General features: G+C 37.4%; 1 protein-coding gene across 3 annotated transcripts; it reads left to right on the top strand.

The window, feature by feature from the left end:
* Nucleotides 1-616: 616 nt before the first annotated feature.
* Nucleotides 617-14461, top strand: suz12b (SUZ12 polycomb repressive complex 2 subunit b). 3 transcript variants are annotated; one of them, XM_030137672.1, is made up of 17 exons: nt 617-935; nt 1188-1332; nt 2050-2096; nt 2185-2249; nt 2387-2455; nt 2674-2723; nt 2844-2929; nt 3031-3262; nt 3775-3880; nt 3979-4081; nt 4579-4756; nt 5639-5727; nt 5938-6081; nt 8245-8402; nt 10008-10206; nt 11379-11458; nt 12577-14461. In XM_030137672.1, the coding sequence occupies exons 1-17, from the start codon at nt 921-923 to the stop codon at nt 12887-12889; spliced, it is 2079 nt and encodes a 692-aa protein (XP_029993532.1). In that variant the 5' UTR covers nt 617-920; the 3' UTR covers nt 12890-14461. The 3 variants fall into 3 exon arrangements, with proteins under 3 accessions (XP_029993532.1, XP_029993524.1, XP_029993516.1); XM_030137664.1 differs by having other exon boundaries at nt 3976-4081; nt 5642-5727; XM_030137656.1 differs by having other exon boundaries at nt 3976-4081.
* Nucleotides 14462-15702: the final 1241 nt, after the last annotated feature.

The raw sequence follows: 15702 nt of genomic DNA, 5'->3' as shown, positions 1-15702 counted from the left end.
ATATCTATAATAGTCTGGAAAATTGCATTAAGGCTACTTTCATTTGCTACCACCTGGACTTTAGAAGAGTCAATCTAAGTAAAATTAAATGTTGCATTCCTTAATAATTTGATATAATTAATAATTTAATAAGTAATTTATTTTTAGTATTTAATAATGTAGTACCTCTTTTAAAATGGGACTATGCGCGTGGAATTTCATTTATTGCAGAAAAATGTTATTATATTACGTTCTGTAATTTCTGTATTTATATGATCTTAATTTTTTTCTTTGAAATTCTCAGAAGTCATTATCATATTGTGCGGGCTCAATAATAAAAGAAAAAATAACGCGCACAAGGCCATATGTCAGAAATACACAATGTAAAATCATCCAAGCCATTAAATGACGATCCCAGACAAGGTACGCTCAATAAGAGAAGGAGCACTTCACATATCGTATGTTGTAATGGAAATATTGACGCCGCAGTGGTGGAAAAAATTCAACTGCAGGTCCGCCTTGATATGAATGCTGATAATCTCGATTTCCCGCAAAATCGCAGAAAGCGAGAGCGGGTTGTATGTCATCTCCGGAGGTTAGCAGCCAATCAGAGCACTGTATTCTCCCAAGCCGTCTCCTATTGGCTGACAACTGACTAATGCTCTGTTGTTCAGTACAAATTGAAGGAGACCAGCCCGACAATAAATTACAGACAGATTATCAAACATTTGGGCCAAATAGTCACATTATCTCCGATACCAATCAATATTTGTGCCGGTTGAATGCGGAAAGCCCCGGGCGTGTGGAGGTTTGTTTTGTAGTCAACCATGCTAGCATTGCTAGCTAATTAGCCAGCGTCTCGTCGCCTCCTCTTCATCTTCATGGGTTTCTGCTGTTGAGTCTGCCAGGCTTGTGCTGGAGGCAGTGAGGCTAACAAATTAATGCCATCAGCCAGGGTGGGTTGGCTTTATTTGTGTTAACTATCAACCACATGCCTATTCGATGTTTCTCTTTATCACTAGTTTGACGAAAAGAGTACACCGAAAAAACAAGGCTAGCCAACAAGTTAGCATTGTGCTTTTAGCTAGCTGAGTTAGCGAGCTCGTCTGCTAACGCAAGCATTGACTATTCCAGCTAAGCTAACGTAGGAATTTGTATTTATTTTGTAGTAATAGAAGTGTGAACATTTGCTGTCGTCTCACCCTCAGAACTCAGGTCATATTATGAGCGGGGTGAGTTGCAAAGCTAACGGCGCCGTGTACCCTGCCTCATCGGCGATGATGAACTCTGTGAAGAAGCCGAAGATGGAGCAGATTCAGGCCGACCATGAGCTGTTCCTGCAGGCCTTTGAAAGTGAGATTTCACTACTCGTTTTTTTCATAATAGAGAGTTTTATTCTCATTGCACGAAAAGACTTTTACCGTGCTCTCAGTGTGGTTTTAGTAATCTAAATAAGTTTTCCCTCTTATATGATGTTTGAATATTTTGTAATGGTTGACAGGCCTATCCAGAAAAAAACATGTAGACTTCAAAAGGAGTTGCAGATATTTTTGCAGAACAAAATCAAATCAATTTCAAAATGCCATTTAAAAAAACATAGTCACATTTTCATTTCATGTTATCTCACTTCTCAGAATGCTGTTAACACCTGTTAACATCTTGTGTTTTGGGAAGTGCTGGCTTTCATTTGGCTTGTTTTGTGCTGTATGGTTAAATCTACAAGTTAACTCATTCAAGGCATATTGAGTTCTGTGTGGAAAATTGTTGGGAGAGGACTGTCCCATAAAACATGTTTAGGATATATAAACATCCTAAACATGCACATTTATCAAAACTCAAAAGAGCAAAATAACTTAATGACTTACATGAATATGGAATATCTGATAATTGTAAGTGTGATTTAAAGATGACACCCTTTACTTTTTTTTAGCTATGATGAAAATGACCTGATAAGATGAAAAGTAATAAACAGTTCCACATGCTCCTGCTGTCACATCAAGGAAAAACAATACATTGATGCATGACAGTATCAAGGTTTTCTAGAGTGATCATTTTATCTTTCATTTTCAGAGCCTACTCAAATCTACAGATTTCTCCGCACAAGGAACTTGATTGCAGTAAGTGAAACAACTGACACACTCTCTTTAACTGAACTCAGTGATTAGCCAATTTCACTTGTTTAACTCATTGTTTTTCTCCATTCAGCCCATATTCTTGCACAGGACGCTCACCTTCATGTCTCACAGAAACGCCCGAGCAAACAATAGAAGGTAATAAATATGTACATTGTTTCTTGAGCCATTTCTACCATGACTTAAACAGAATCCCTGCTGTATTCTGTTTTCTCTCTCTATTTTACTTAAATTTATGTTTAGTGTGACTTAATTTTAATTCTGCCTTTGTCCAGGAAATCATTTAAAGTGGATGACATGTTGCAGACTGTGGAGAAGATGAAAGGAGAGCAGGAATCTCCAAGGTAACACACTAAAGACTGATTGTATTGTTCTATTATTTTTGGAAGATAAAAGTTAATGGGCGCTATTTATTGTTTTTATTGGATAGTTTTGAAGGATTCAGATGCCAAAGAAACCTTATTTAGACACATTGTGACTTTTAGTTATCTATTGAGTAATAAATGAGTCGCATTAGCATTTGACCCAGATGTCTCATTGGCATTTTATTTTTGTTCTGCAGCTTGTCTTCACATCTACAACTAACATTCACTGGGTTCTTCCATAAGGACGGTGAGTGCAACCTTGGCCATCTACTCTTGTTGCTATACATGTTTAGTTTGGTTTAGAAAACTCATTATTATTATTATTATTATTATTATATAGTGATTCAGTTATTTATTTACTTTGCAGAAAAGCCATCTCCGAATTCAGAAAATGAACAAAATTCCGTATCATTAGAGGTGCTACTTGTCAAAGTCTGCCATAAAAAACGCAAGGTACAGTAGCAGTTTTTGATCCAGTACACTTCTGCAGCAAAAATGTAATGTTTGCTGCTCTGTGTTTGTGCTCTTTAATTATACTTTGTGGTTTCTTTCAGGATGTCAGCTGTCCAATTAAGCAAGTGCCTACAGGTAAAAAGCAGGTGCCTTTGAACCCTGACACTAACCAAACCAAGTCCGGCTCCTTCCCCTCCTTACTGGTCTCCAGCAATGAGTTTGAGCCGAGCAACAGTCACATGGTGAAGTCCTATTCGCTCCTGTTCAGGGTGTCGCGCACAGGGAGGAGGAATACCAACGGTCTAGTCAACGGGGAAGCCAATGAGAATATCGGTAGGGAAATCCTAGAAGTGAACTTACCATCCCTGTGTTTTCTGCTCGGCTGTGTTTATTAAGATTAATGTTTTGTAATAGTCAAGATAGTAGCCACAAAAATGTAAAATCTCAAGTTCATGAGAATGATCCAAAGTTGTGGGCAAACCACAGTTTGGCAAAAACTGCCATTTTGACAACAAAAATAGTGGATGCTAAAAGTATCTGTAAATTGATGTTGTGAAGCTGATTATTTAGAACATTTCCTTCTTTAGGGAGCATGGTGCTAGACTTCATACACTAAAGTACACTTTTGTTTGTGCACTTACAGGTTATAAATGGTCATGTAAACTGTATTACTGGTCCTCCAAAAAATAGTTTAGGAATCTTCAACGAAGGATATTGTGAAGCTACTTTGTGGTTAATGCACTCACTAATGAACATATGTTTTTAAATATTAGGAGATGGATAGGCAGATTACTCACTATAGTTGTTTTTTTTTTTTTTTTTTTTTTTTAATGTTTTGTCTGTAGATGTAACAGATACTCCGAGTAGAAAGAAGAGAAGCTCATCTCATAGGGAGGAAGGAGAGACCACAGAGACATATGTTGCACAAATGACTGTCTTTGATAAGAACAGGTATGGGTTTTTTTTGTTTTGTTTTTTTTAAGTTGTAAAATTTGCTTATCTATTCATACACCCATCATTTATTCACTTGAATTTCTTCTGTGTAGAAGATTGCAGCTGCTGGATGGAGAGTATGAGGTGTCAATGCAAGGAATGGAGGACAGTCCTGTGAGCAAGAAGCGTGCTACATGGGAAACTATTCTTGACGGAAAGGTAAGGGAGATTCAAACTGTCTAGGAGGAGTGTAGGGTCTTATTTACCTCAAAAACTTATTACTTGAATATCTCTTAAGCAGTCTCACTTCTTTGTCATCTCAGTCAAGAGTAGCACATGTGCGTTACCAGCTGGACACTTGAAAGGAAAATGATGGTGGTAGGGATACTCATGAACTGAAGTGCAAGTGTGTATTTCAATTATTGTGGTGGAGAAAACCAATTTTGGCTTGGTGGCATCAGAGCAAACTATCACACAGTTTGCAACCAGTCTGAGAGCAAGACATTATACATGGAGTTGTTTTTCAAAGGCATGTCAAAGTTTGACTTGGTCTTAGTTATGAAAAGGAAACTTTCTATAAACAAAACAGTTTCATAGGAATAGTAAAAAAAGCTTATTTTAGTCAAGTAGATTTGTAGTCTATCCAAATAAGTAAGTGAGGAAAAAAACCTGACACTATGTGCCCCTGACCAAAATTCTGCATGATTCTCCCACAGAGACTGCCACCATTTGAGACATTTTCTCAGGGACCCACATTGCAGTTCACACTGCGTTGGACTGGGGATGCCAGTGGGAAGTCCACTGCCCCCGTGGCCAAACCCCTCGCTACCCGTAACTCGGACAGCTCCACTCCTATGGAGACCAGGACCAGCAACCACCGAGCTGCCCTCATGAGTAAGGACTTTTTTCTGACATATATAAGAGCAGGCAACGGAAAGCGCACTGGGATCCACTTTACTGCTTAGTAACGATAGGAGGGATATTTATAGCGTTTATTTTACATTTATAATGTGATTTTTTTTTTTTTTTTTTTTTTTTTTTTTTTTTTTTTTGTTTTGTTTTTCCCTCTCTATTTCACCTAAATAAAGCTGAATTGTTAATTGTATGGGATTTTCAAATTCTCTCACTCTGGTATTAGAATCAAATTAATGTATAAAAGCACTGCAGCTTCACATGTTGGTATCAGGTTTGAATTGGGCTTTAACTTATGTATTAATTTTCATGTAGTCTTCTTAGCAACTTTCTAAAATATAGTAAAACCTGAAAGGGTGGAATGAAATTATTCTGCAAGTACCTAATTTTAAAGTTTTGACTTCACCAGATGTCTATTGAAATGGCAGAATGCTATGAGATTTTTCTTTTCTTTTCCTTTTTTTTTTTTGTTGGTTTTGTTTGATAATGATAGTGATGCTGAAATATAGATGAAAAGATGGTACCTCTCTGATTTTCTCTTGTGCCTTTTTTACTGATTATTGCTGAAGTATTGTACCAATATCCTTAATGGTGCTGTATATGAACACTTTAGTAACATAGTCCACATATTTAGACACCAGAAAGCCTTTCCTTTGATTGATAGATTGCTAGTAGTGCAGTTGGTTGTTGGAAACACTGAATTTGTCTGGTTTTGTTTTAAAGCTTCACGTTTTGGAAAAATAAGACCATTATTGTCAGAAAATGATCATGTTTTTTGTCAAATCCATGCTGAAAGGATAAAGTCCTTGGAGTTGATGATTTGGTGAGTCTCCAGGAAATAACTTCTCCATCTGTTCCCGTCAGCAGTGAAAGAGTCAGTCAGCACAGACATTCAGACGAGGAAAGAGCAGGTCCCGTGTGAGCCGCGGCAGAAGCTACGTATATTTTATCAGGTACAACATATATGAACAAATACTAAGGAGTGTATCTGGGCCTGTCGACTGACACCGACTGACATGAATCCTGTCATGAGGTGGCTGAGAGGCACTATCTCTGGTCTTATTTGTTACATGCTGAAGTATTTTCCTGGTTAAAATTTTGCATCTGCTAAGTAACCTTGTCTTATACTTTGCAGTAACTAATTTAATTATTTCTCTGCTCAGTTCCTGTACAACAATAACACAAGGCAGCAGACAGAAGCAAGAGATGATCTTCACTGTCCCTGGTGTACCCTGAACTGTAGCAAGCTCTACAGTCTGCTGAAACACCTCAAACTCTCCCACTCCCGCTTTATCTTCAACTACGTGGTAAGGGAATGAGGGTATTTTATCCAGTTCAATGGCCATGATTAAGTAGATGTGTTTTTAAGATTTGCATCTATTACAGTTTGATAAAACCACCAGTGAATATGGTAACTTTTGAGCAACCCGGAACAGTGCTGCTAGTGCAGGTCATTTCTGGGAAGTAGGTCAGTGTCAAATATGTATTATTTGATGTTAGAAACCATGCTCTATGTTGATACTTTAATTCAACATGTTGAGTTAAAAGTGCAAAAGACCAGATTTAACTTGACTTTCCTCATTGTTTTATTAAGTTTTGCCACCAGTTCAACTTAGACAGAATGAACATTGCAGGGATGACCATACAAAGCCATAAGGAGTCATAAGATGTGATTAACAGCTGAAAAAGTCTTTGGCGTTTGTAATATTTGGATGATGATAGAGGTTCAATGATGATATGGCTGATGATCAGGCCTAAAGATCCTGTGATGGTCTTTTGAAGTACAGTCACGATCCATGATCTGAATCACAACTGTTCTCACGTCTTAAATTGTGGTCTAGCTTGTGATCATTTTTGGCCTGTGTTATTGCAGTGTTTTGACAGTAGTTAGAAGAAACCTGAACATTTCATTGATGAAGTAAACATTAGTCCCCATTTTCCTAATTGCACATACATTTGTGTTGGCTGTCAGCACTGTTTACCGTTATTTGCCTAGACTTTTGGTCCCACTGGAATTTCATAACGAACCAAAAATGTATTGACACTCTAATGTTTAACGCACCACTGCTTCAATTTGGTGCATGCTGGAGTTCAGAAGTCAGACCACAGATCACAGACTTACTGTAATTCTTGCTCATTTGTGCTTATTTCATCAGTTGAAGATCAAGAATGTGTTACATGATCTATTTAATGTGTTATGCTAGAGGTTGACTGGATTTTTAAAGGCCGGTGCAATAACTTTGTTTGGAACAAAAAAGTTGAGCCATTTAATCAGCCTAAATCAATCTTTTAAACAGGTCAAAGAATTTGAGTAAATCTCAGCCAGGATACCAAACTAAGGCTACGTTCAGACTGCAGGCAAATGTGGCCCAAATCTGGTTTTTTTTGCTCATATGTGACCTGTATCCAATCTGTTAAAGACAGTTTGACGTTTGAACAGCACTAATCTGATTTTATTTATTTATTTTTATGCCTTTTTTTTTCCCACCCCATATGTGGTCCTGTATATTTTGCAATCCGACTTCAGTCTGAACGGTCAGATCGCATTTATCCAACCTTTACATGATTGAAATGCGACAAACATCACAATTCTGTGTCCCAGGAGGAGAAGCGGTGGGAAAGACATATGTCTTCCATAAACACAGTTTGTGCCTGCATGGTCACGTATTACGTCAAAACCTCTTATGCGCATGAGTGTCACTTCAGGGTCGCATTCAGTTCATACTCAAAACTGATAGAAGTCGCATTTAATGTGTGACATGAACGAGCACAGAAAAAATCAGATTTCACCAAAAAATCCAAATTGTGCATTAACACCTGCTGTCTGAATATAGTCAAAGTATAAAATAAGAGCCAATCATTTTAGATGTGCTAATACTTCTTTTCCAAGTCAGTACTTTCACTTGAGGCCTAATGTTAGCCGTCAGCCACTGTTATAGCCACGTTTTGCTGATGCTGATCATTTCTAAAATGTCTCGACTGTCTGTCTCTAGTAAGTTGAAGAGGACTCACTGAACTAGACCTAGTGCAGACAGATGATAAAGAATCATTATAAATGGACACTAATCTAGTTCTTCATGAAGTACAGTAATTACACCAGTACTATTAAAATGAACATTGGCTGGGTAGAAAAGCTTTGATACTGCTGTCATTTTTTTAACGCATGACCTTTTTGTTCTCCGAAAAATAGATCATATGACTAAGATGATTATGATTGCCCAGCCCTACCTGCATATATTCTGAAGCAATACAGTACTACACTGCCAGTACTTTTTAGTCGTATGAATACAGTAGGTGTTTGAGTTCTGGTCATTCTAGTTGTAAGCTTCTAGTGCACCTCGTGTTCTAGCAATGCCCAGTGCCTCAAGGGCAAATAAGCGTCTAACCTTGACAGATGGTGTCAGGTTTCCCATAAACACACATGCTCCTGTCCTGATGAAATGTCTAATTTCTGTTTTTCTAATGTGTAGCCTCACCCCAAAGGAGCAAGGATAGACGTGTCTATCAATGAGTGCTATGATGGTTCGTATGTTGGCAACCCTCAGGACATCCACAGTCAGCCCGGCTTTGCTTTTAGCCGAAATGGTCCCGTCAAGAGGACTGCAGTAACTCACATACTGGTTTGCAGGTAAACGTGGAGACTTTGTTTAAAAAGTTGGTATCGAAAAAAATTTAGTACTTGCCACACATTGGAATTCACTAATGCAAATTTGTAATGTATTAACATTTAACAGAAGTAGCATTTTCAAAACTGAATAACTTGGCCATAAAGTAACAGCTCTATTTGTGAGCATGTTTTTTATAACTGTGTGGTCACTATAACAGGGTGCTTGTGTAAGTCTTGAAAGTGTTAAAAAGCATGGAATTTTGAAAGGCTGTTTTCCAGACCTTGAAAAGTCTGGAATTTTGAGTGAAAGTCTTAATAAAGTATGGAAAAAAGTTTCTCTCATAGCATAATTTTAGAGTAGGCTCAAAGGTGCGTAATCTTATAAAATAGGAAATCATATAAAAAAAACTTGATGATTTCACTAACCAGTCACTTTTGTGATTTTTGTGTTTTGAAAACATATCGGTTAGTAAAACATTTACTGCGAATTATGCATTCATTCCTTCATACACTTATCAAAATGAATTTTTACTACTACACACAATGGATACAGTCTCGACCAAAAAACAGTAGGCACTGAAGTATAAAAGTACATAAAATCAAGAAGGGGGGGGGGGGGTAGCAGTTTTGAAAAAGTCTGGAATTTTCATGTGAATAAAGAGCAAGCACCCTGACATAAGCATTAAAACTCAAGGCCTGATTTGGATATATTCTACTGGGAAGTTTGCTTTAAGAGTTGAATATTAAGGGGGGAAAACATTATTCTATTACTGACATCTTTAACCAGGTACGGTAATTGTATCCCCGAAATCGAGTTTCTGGGAAATAATGATTTTACCCTGAGCGCTGCCACCGCCAGATCTGCTGCAGTCAGATATCCTTTGTGTGAATGCGATTACTAGGACAGATTTGGTTAGATTTCTTCTCTTGTTAATCAACATAGGGGACCCCTAGTGGAAGAACCTTATCGATTTCAGTTTGTCTGAGTTTTATAAGTCATCCAAATGGGGGCACTTTTGTTGAAAACCAAATTTTTTGGGACATAAATCAAGCAATAATAGGCTAATTGAGACAAGATTTGGTTCATATTGATCGTCTTACAAATGACCATTTTCTCGCTATCTTTGAGAGTTTATATGATGTTGTTTTCATTCACTAGGTGGAGTTTTGTGGGGGAAAATTGGTTCTCTGACCATTATTCTGCCACTATCAGGTCGATGTAGCTCAAACTGAGTTTATATCCATTGTCTAACAATTATCATGGATAGATTTATATATAGCAGAGGATTGGGGGGATTTTGGGGATATACCCTTGCTGTTGGTCCCCGACAGCACAAGCCTCATTATTATTTTGTATTGGGTAGAACTTTTAAGCTTATTACCTCAACCAAGGAGGTGATGTTTTTGCCGGCATTGGTTTGTCTGTCTGTCCATGTGCAAGATAACTCAAAAGGTTATGGACGGATTTGGATGAAAATTTCAGGAAATGTTGATACTGGCACAAGGAACAAATGATTAAATATTGGTGGTGATTGGGGAGGGGGCCACTGATCTGCCTTGGCAGAGGTCTGCGCTCTCCGAGTGCTTTTCTAGTTCTGATATTTATTCTGTTATTTGTGGTCCTAGGCCTAAGAGGACCAAACCAAGCTTGTCAGAGTTCCTGGAGTCTGAGGATGGAGAGCTGGAGCAACAGAGGACCTATGTCAGTGGACACAACCGCCTCTACTTCCACAGTGACAGTTGCATGCCCCTCCGGCCTCAGGAGATGGATGTGGACAGTGAGGATGAAAGAGATCCAGAATGGCTCAGAGAGAAAACTGCCACGGTGAGAAGCCATTAGTCAATGTCGTTTTATGCCTGTTGAGTTGAGACATCCCGGGCCATTTTGGGAGCTTGTTTAAAGAACTAAAGAGGTTGTTTCTCATTCATATCCAACTTGATCAAAAGCTTTGAAGGAAGAACACAACATTTATGTTTGACACTGTGGCATGAAATCAACGCTCTCAATGTTTTTAAAAAGGCACATAAATATTCAACATGCTATCTGTGTTGTGAACAATACTTTTGATCTCCTAAAAACGGGGTGCTTGAATGAAACTAAGGACGATTTAACAAACTTGACTTGGGCAGAGATATTAGACTTTAAAATGTCTCACGGGTGTAAAAACGGTTGCCTGTTATTGAGCAGTCCAGAGGAGCACAGAGATAATCTTAACTGGAAAGAAAACAACCCTAGAATACTGAATTTTTGGTATGATTGCCATGGCAACAGAGCTTGTGTGCCAGTCTCTTCCCCATCTATATTATAAAAGCCAAGTGGCCTCTATCTACGTGTGTGTGTCTAGGTATTCACATAAAATTCAGAAAGAGCTGACTGCTGCAGTTTGGCATACTTATATATTTTTGGTGAAGGAACAGACTAGTGAAAACGTCAATTGGATAGAACCAATATTTTGGGATATATTAGTAATTTTGTAATACAATAGCCTTAAAATCACATCGCTATGGCCACAATGCTATGGTGGTTAGTGCTGGACAAATGCAGTACAGCATGCACGAATACACAACAGCATAAAAAGTACCACATCTAGAACCTGTGGATCCCCATGGGTCAGTGTGCTAGTAAATAACTTAAAGGTGCTCAGAGCAAAAACTACTGCCAACGCTGAACACATGCTCCAACACCCAAACGAGACATTTCATCACTTAAGTATTGATTTCCTGTACCTGCTAACATTGCTTGTTGTGGAACTTGTTTTTTGTTTTTTTCAGTGGTAATTTCACTGTTGCTGCTGACAGAAATGTTGAACCTGTTTTTATTCATTGCTATCATGACCATATTACTGCAGCCTGTTCACAAGCACTCGAATGTTGACCATGGGAATAAATTCCACTACATATTTATTACAGTATACATTCTCAAACACCTCTTTTATCAGCTAAAAGGATGACGTGTTTGCGCTTTACTAAATGGCATGTGTTTTTATTTTGTTGCAGCAACTGGATGAGTTCACAGATGTCAATGAGGGAGAGAAAGAGGTGATGAAGCTGTGGAATCTGCACGTTATGAAGCACGGGTATGTTGAGTGTGACTGTAACAAAACAAAAGCAGATGTAACACTTAGGACAGTTTTAGCTTACACTAGAGTAACATAAAGGCTGTGTGGTATAATATCATTAGCCTCATAGCATAATTGTTTCAGTCATATTTTTGGCCTAATTATGACATCTGCATAAAATAAAGCAGCAGTGTTAGGTAAGTAAAGTTATGCAGATATCACAGTTTGGCCAAAAATATGACTTGGGCAATTTTCATTTATTTCATTCATTTATTTATTTCAAACATGCAAAGAAACAAAACAAAGCAAATTAAGACAAAAACAAAAGAACATTTAAATGGACAGAATCTATCTTCAAGCACATACAAGTCTGAATTTTGCATGGTCGCAAAGGAGTAGGAAGAAGTATAAACTTATTTAATCCTACCCCTCAGTGCTTTTACACCTTTATCATTAACTTAATACAAGAATCAAACAATACTATTTTCCTAATTTTAGCATTGACCCACAACAATCCATAATGCAGTAACTGAATTATTTACAACAAAATGTTCATGGCTGTACAGTCATACAGACTCAACAATTCAACCATTTCCTTCAATAATTACAGCAGATTTATCAATACAACATCATTCATAAACAAACAGCCCTCATTGTCATTATTAAATACTGTACCTCTCAAGAATCATTTTTTGATATCTTTTTTTAAACTGAATTATGTTTGATATTTGTTTTATCTCCATACACAATTTGTTCCATAATTTTACTCCACAGATGGTACTACAGAAACTTTTTAATGTAGTGCGTACTTAATGAATCTTTAAATTAAATTTTCCCTGTAAATCATAGACTCCCTTTCTTTCACAAAACATTTCTTGAATATTGCCAGGCAGTAAGTTATTCTTTGCTTTATACATTATTTGAATAGTTTTTAACTCCACAAGGTCGATGAGTTTTAAAGTTTTAGATTGAAAAAATAGTGGATTTGTGTGTTTTGTGTATTTTGCTATGAGGCTGATGACATGTGGATACAGAACACATTAAAAACAAGTAGTTGCTCAAAAATAAAGTATGTAGTGAGGAAATATAGGACCTGTTGTGTGTTTATTAAGCATATGTCTTCTGTTTCCCTGCAGCTTCATAGCAGATAACCAGATGAATCAGGCCATCATGCTTTTCGTGGAGGACTGTGGTGCTCACATCGTCCGCCGCAACCTCTGTCGCAACTTTCTTCTGCATCTAGTGAGCATGCACGACTTCAACCTGGTGAGCACGGCCACCATCGACCGTGCCATGGTCCACCTGAGACAGATACAAGAAGAACTACAAGACACTGAGGAGGTGCACCAGGACCAGATTCTGGCAGCAGCAGGCGCCTGCAACGGCAACGTTGTCTCCTCCAGTGGAGGGAAGCAGGGCAAGAGGACAAAAAGCGCATTGACTGACTGACATAAGATGGACGGAACCATGATTTGGTTTTTGTTTGTTTTTTTTCTCCGTTTTCAATGAACAATACCGACCCTTTGGTGCTTAGATAGGAGGAAGAACTTGTCAGCAGTGGATCTGACCTGAAGCAGACCAGTATACAAGGTAAACAAGTTTTTGGCACTTGGGAACTGAACCAAATATGAACAATATGAAAATTAATCACCCACATTCACACAAAGCAGGATTCAAAGGACGAGTTGAGACCTACTTAATATGCATTTTGTAGGAGCCATTGAAATATCAGTCTTTGAGCGATAGTGAACTGAAAATCTCATGTGGCATGACTGCCCTTGGTATGTTCTTGTAATGGACAACTGTATTAAGGCTACAGTTAAAACTGTACTGGTATCATTGTCACACTTGTTTATTTGTACACATACACAGTAACCTTGTTGAAACTTATCCTTTTTAGCTGATTATTTTAGCACTTGGTGTTTGTATGTAGAAAACTTACCTTGAATTTCTTTCTTTTTGTTTTTGTTCTTTGTGCTGCACCAAATGTTAAATGCAGCATATCCACTAGCACCAGTGGAAAATCTTTGGTGGGTGATTTTCACTTATGTGAAGGACATTTAATTTGAGGAATCATACAGTTAGGAGATTTATACAGTAAAACTTTCACTTGGCATCAATTACTAGAGAATATAAAGTGTGTCTAGCTTGTGTGAGAACCCCAAAATTGATTACGGGTTTTGCTGGTTGGTTGCCATGATGATTGTGTTTTACTGCAAGCTTGGATCCTGGACTATAGAAGAAATAATGATTGGGGTCCAGGCTAAAACTTTGACTTCATCACCCCTAAGCCTTTTGGCCTGCATTGACAATAGCTCAAGGAAAGCCAGGGAAATAAACTTTTTAGGTCTTTTTTTTTTTCTTTTTTCCTAAGATCAACCAGCAGAACATCATCCCTTGTAATATCTAAACCGCATTACACTGATAAAAGTCAACAGATTGATGCTGTTGATCATTTTAAGGTCTGGACATAAAATGTGTTTTTTATTTTATTTTTTTAATGTGGGTTCTAAGTATCCATAGCTGATTGACAGGAATGTGTATCCTTTGTAATCATAATCAATGTTTAGCTGAGCCCTTTTTTCAGTCCAATAATGAACAGATTGCAAGTCCTCTGTTAAAGCAATATGCTGTTTATTGAATAGGTGACTTTTCAGGTTCAACTCAGTTGTCTGTCCCGTTAGGTGCAGTTTATGCCAAAGGGATTTCTTTTCATCGGTCTTTTAGTTCAGTATGTCCTTGCGTCTTTTCTTTCATTCCATAACACAATTTTTAAAGGCTGTAGTTGTGTTTTGTAGTGTGCATACAATTGGTGATCACCACGCATCATTGCATCGGACTTCCCTTGTGAACAACCAAACTGACAATATATTTTTGGCCTTTGTGGAGGGTTACTCTTTTCACCCGGAAAAAGGGAGACTTGGTCATCATTGTTGTACACCCTGTTAAAAGTTGTAAACTGTACACTCTGGCTAAGGGGATTTTTATATTTAAAGAATAAAATACATTTGACCTATTTCACCTTCATGACTCTACTGTTGGAACATTTATGGGCACACATCATGACCTCCAGTTGTAAAACTCCACAGTATCTGGATAAAAAGCTCCCTATAAATTATATGTACAAAATTTTCCTTCAGAAAACCCAAATCTGGAGTCACTGTTATAAAAAATGTTTATGATGGTATGGCATTTTTTGGTACAATGACACACCAACTATTCACTTGCTTTTGACCATGTCCCATGGTCCTTTGCAGTTGACTGTTTGGATTAGCCACATCTAAGAATGCCTGTGTACAAATAATTTAAACTAAAGTTGTGTAGTTTTGTTTGGAAGACGTATGTATTAAATAAAATATTCAGGTTTAATAAAGTCTAATAGTTTGCACATTAACCCTCAAAGACCTAGAAGAATTTTTGGGTTGCTATAATCAGTATTGGCTAAAAGTTAAGTTAGTTCATTCTCATAATTGGAAAATTATGAACACAGATGCATTTTGCTAATCATGACTATTTGTCGTCAGTATTATTAGTATTATTATTAGTGCAGTAACTAGATGTTTTAGATCTCCAGAGGATTTTGCCTCAATCTAATTTAACAGAACATGATGGCATTCCATTCACTACTCACTGAATGCCTGAAAACAGACAGAGGAACTACATTTTACCACATTTTGGTTCAAAAGATACACTTTAAAACATGAGACGTGTCAAGGGTTTAGAAAATAAAAAGGTACCACACATCTCCACAAGCCATCTCTTGCCAGGGAAGAGGATAAACACAAGGCTCTTTTTTTCTGTGGGTTTCTTTGGATTGGGGTTCCCATACAGAGTTGGAAAATAACTTGCCATATTCAAATTTTACACACCTAAAGCACAGTTTGTTTCTTCTACAGGTGTTAAAATATTTTCAAGGACGTATCTCTGGTTTTCATTTGCTTTCCAGTGAAAAGGAAAAAAGAGCTCCCACTCTGTAACAATTACTATGTGAAAAGTCAAGAATCTGGGATGTGATTTAATGATAAGAATATATCCTTGTTACTCAAAAAGTCCATATATCCCATTTAAATTCAGGTAAAGAAATCAGATAAACGTGATATGCCACTTTTACGACTTTACTGTGTGTTTTTGGTGCAGTTATCTAACACTGAGTATCTCTATTTACATAAACGATCTTTGGCTACCATCTTGCGCATGATTTAAACGTCACAAAAAAAAATCTGATTTATTTATTCATTTTGCAATAAAGTCAATATGTTCAG

The sequence above is a fragment of the Sphaeramia orbicularis genome, chromosome 1 (assembly GCF_902148855.1).
Source record: "Sphaeramia orbicularis chromosome 1, fSphaOr1.1, whole genome shotgun sequence".
Lineage (NCBI taxonomy): Eukaryota > Metazoa > Chordata > Actinopteri > Kurtiformes > Apogonidae > Sphaeramia > Sphaeramia orbicularis.
This window is presented reverse-complemented; position numbering and strand designations above follow the sequence as displayed.

What these genes read in the sequence shown, in the direction of transcription:
- suz12b (XM_030137656.1), top strand. An exon ending in GGAGAGCAGGAATCTCCAAG is followed by an intron (nt 2,456 to 2,673) that starts GTAACACACTAA and finishes TTTGTTCTGCAG; the next exon opens with CTTGTCTTCACATCTACAAC. An exon ending in GCTTTATCTTCAACTACGTG is followed by an intron (nt 6,082 to 8,244) that starts GTAAGGGAATGA and finishes TCTAATGTGTAG; the next exon opens with CCTCACCCCAAAGGAGCAAG.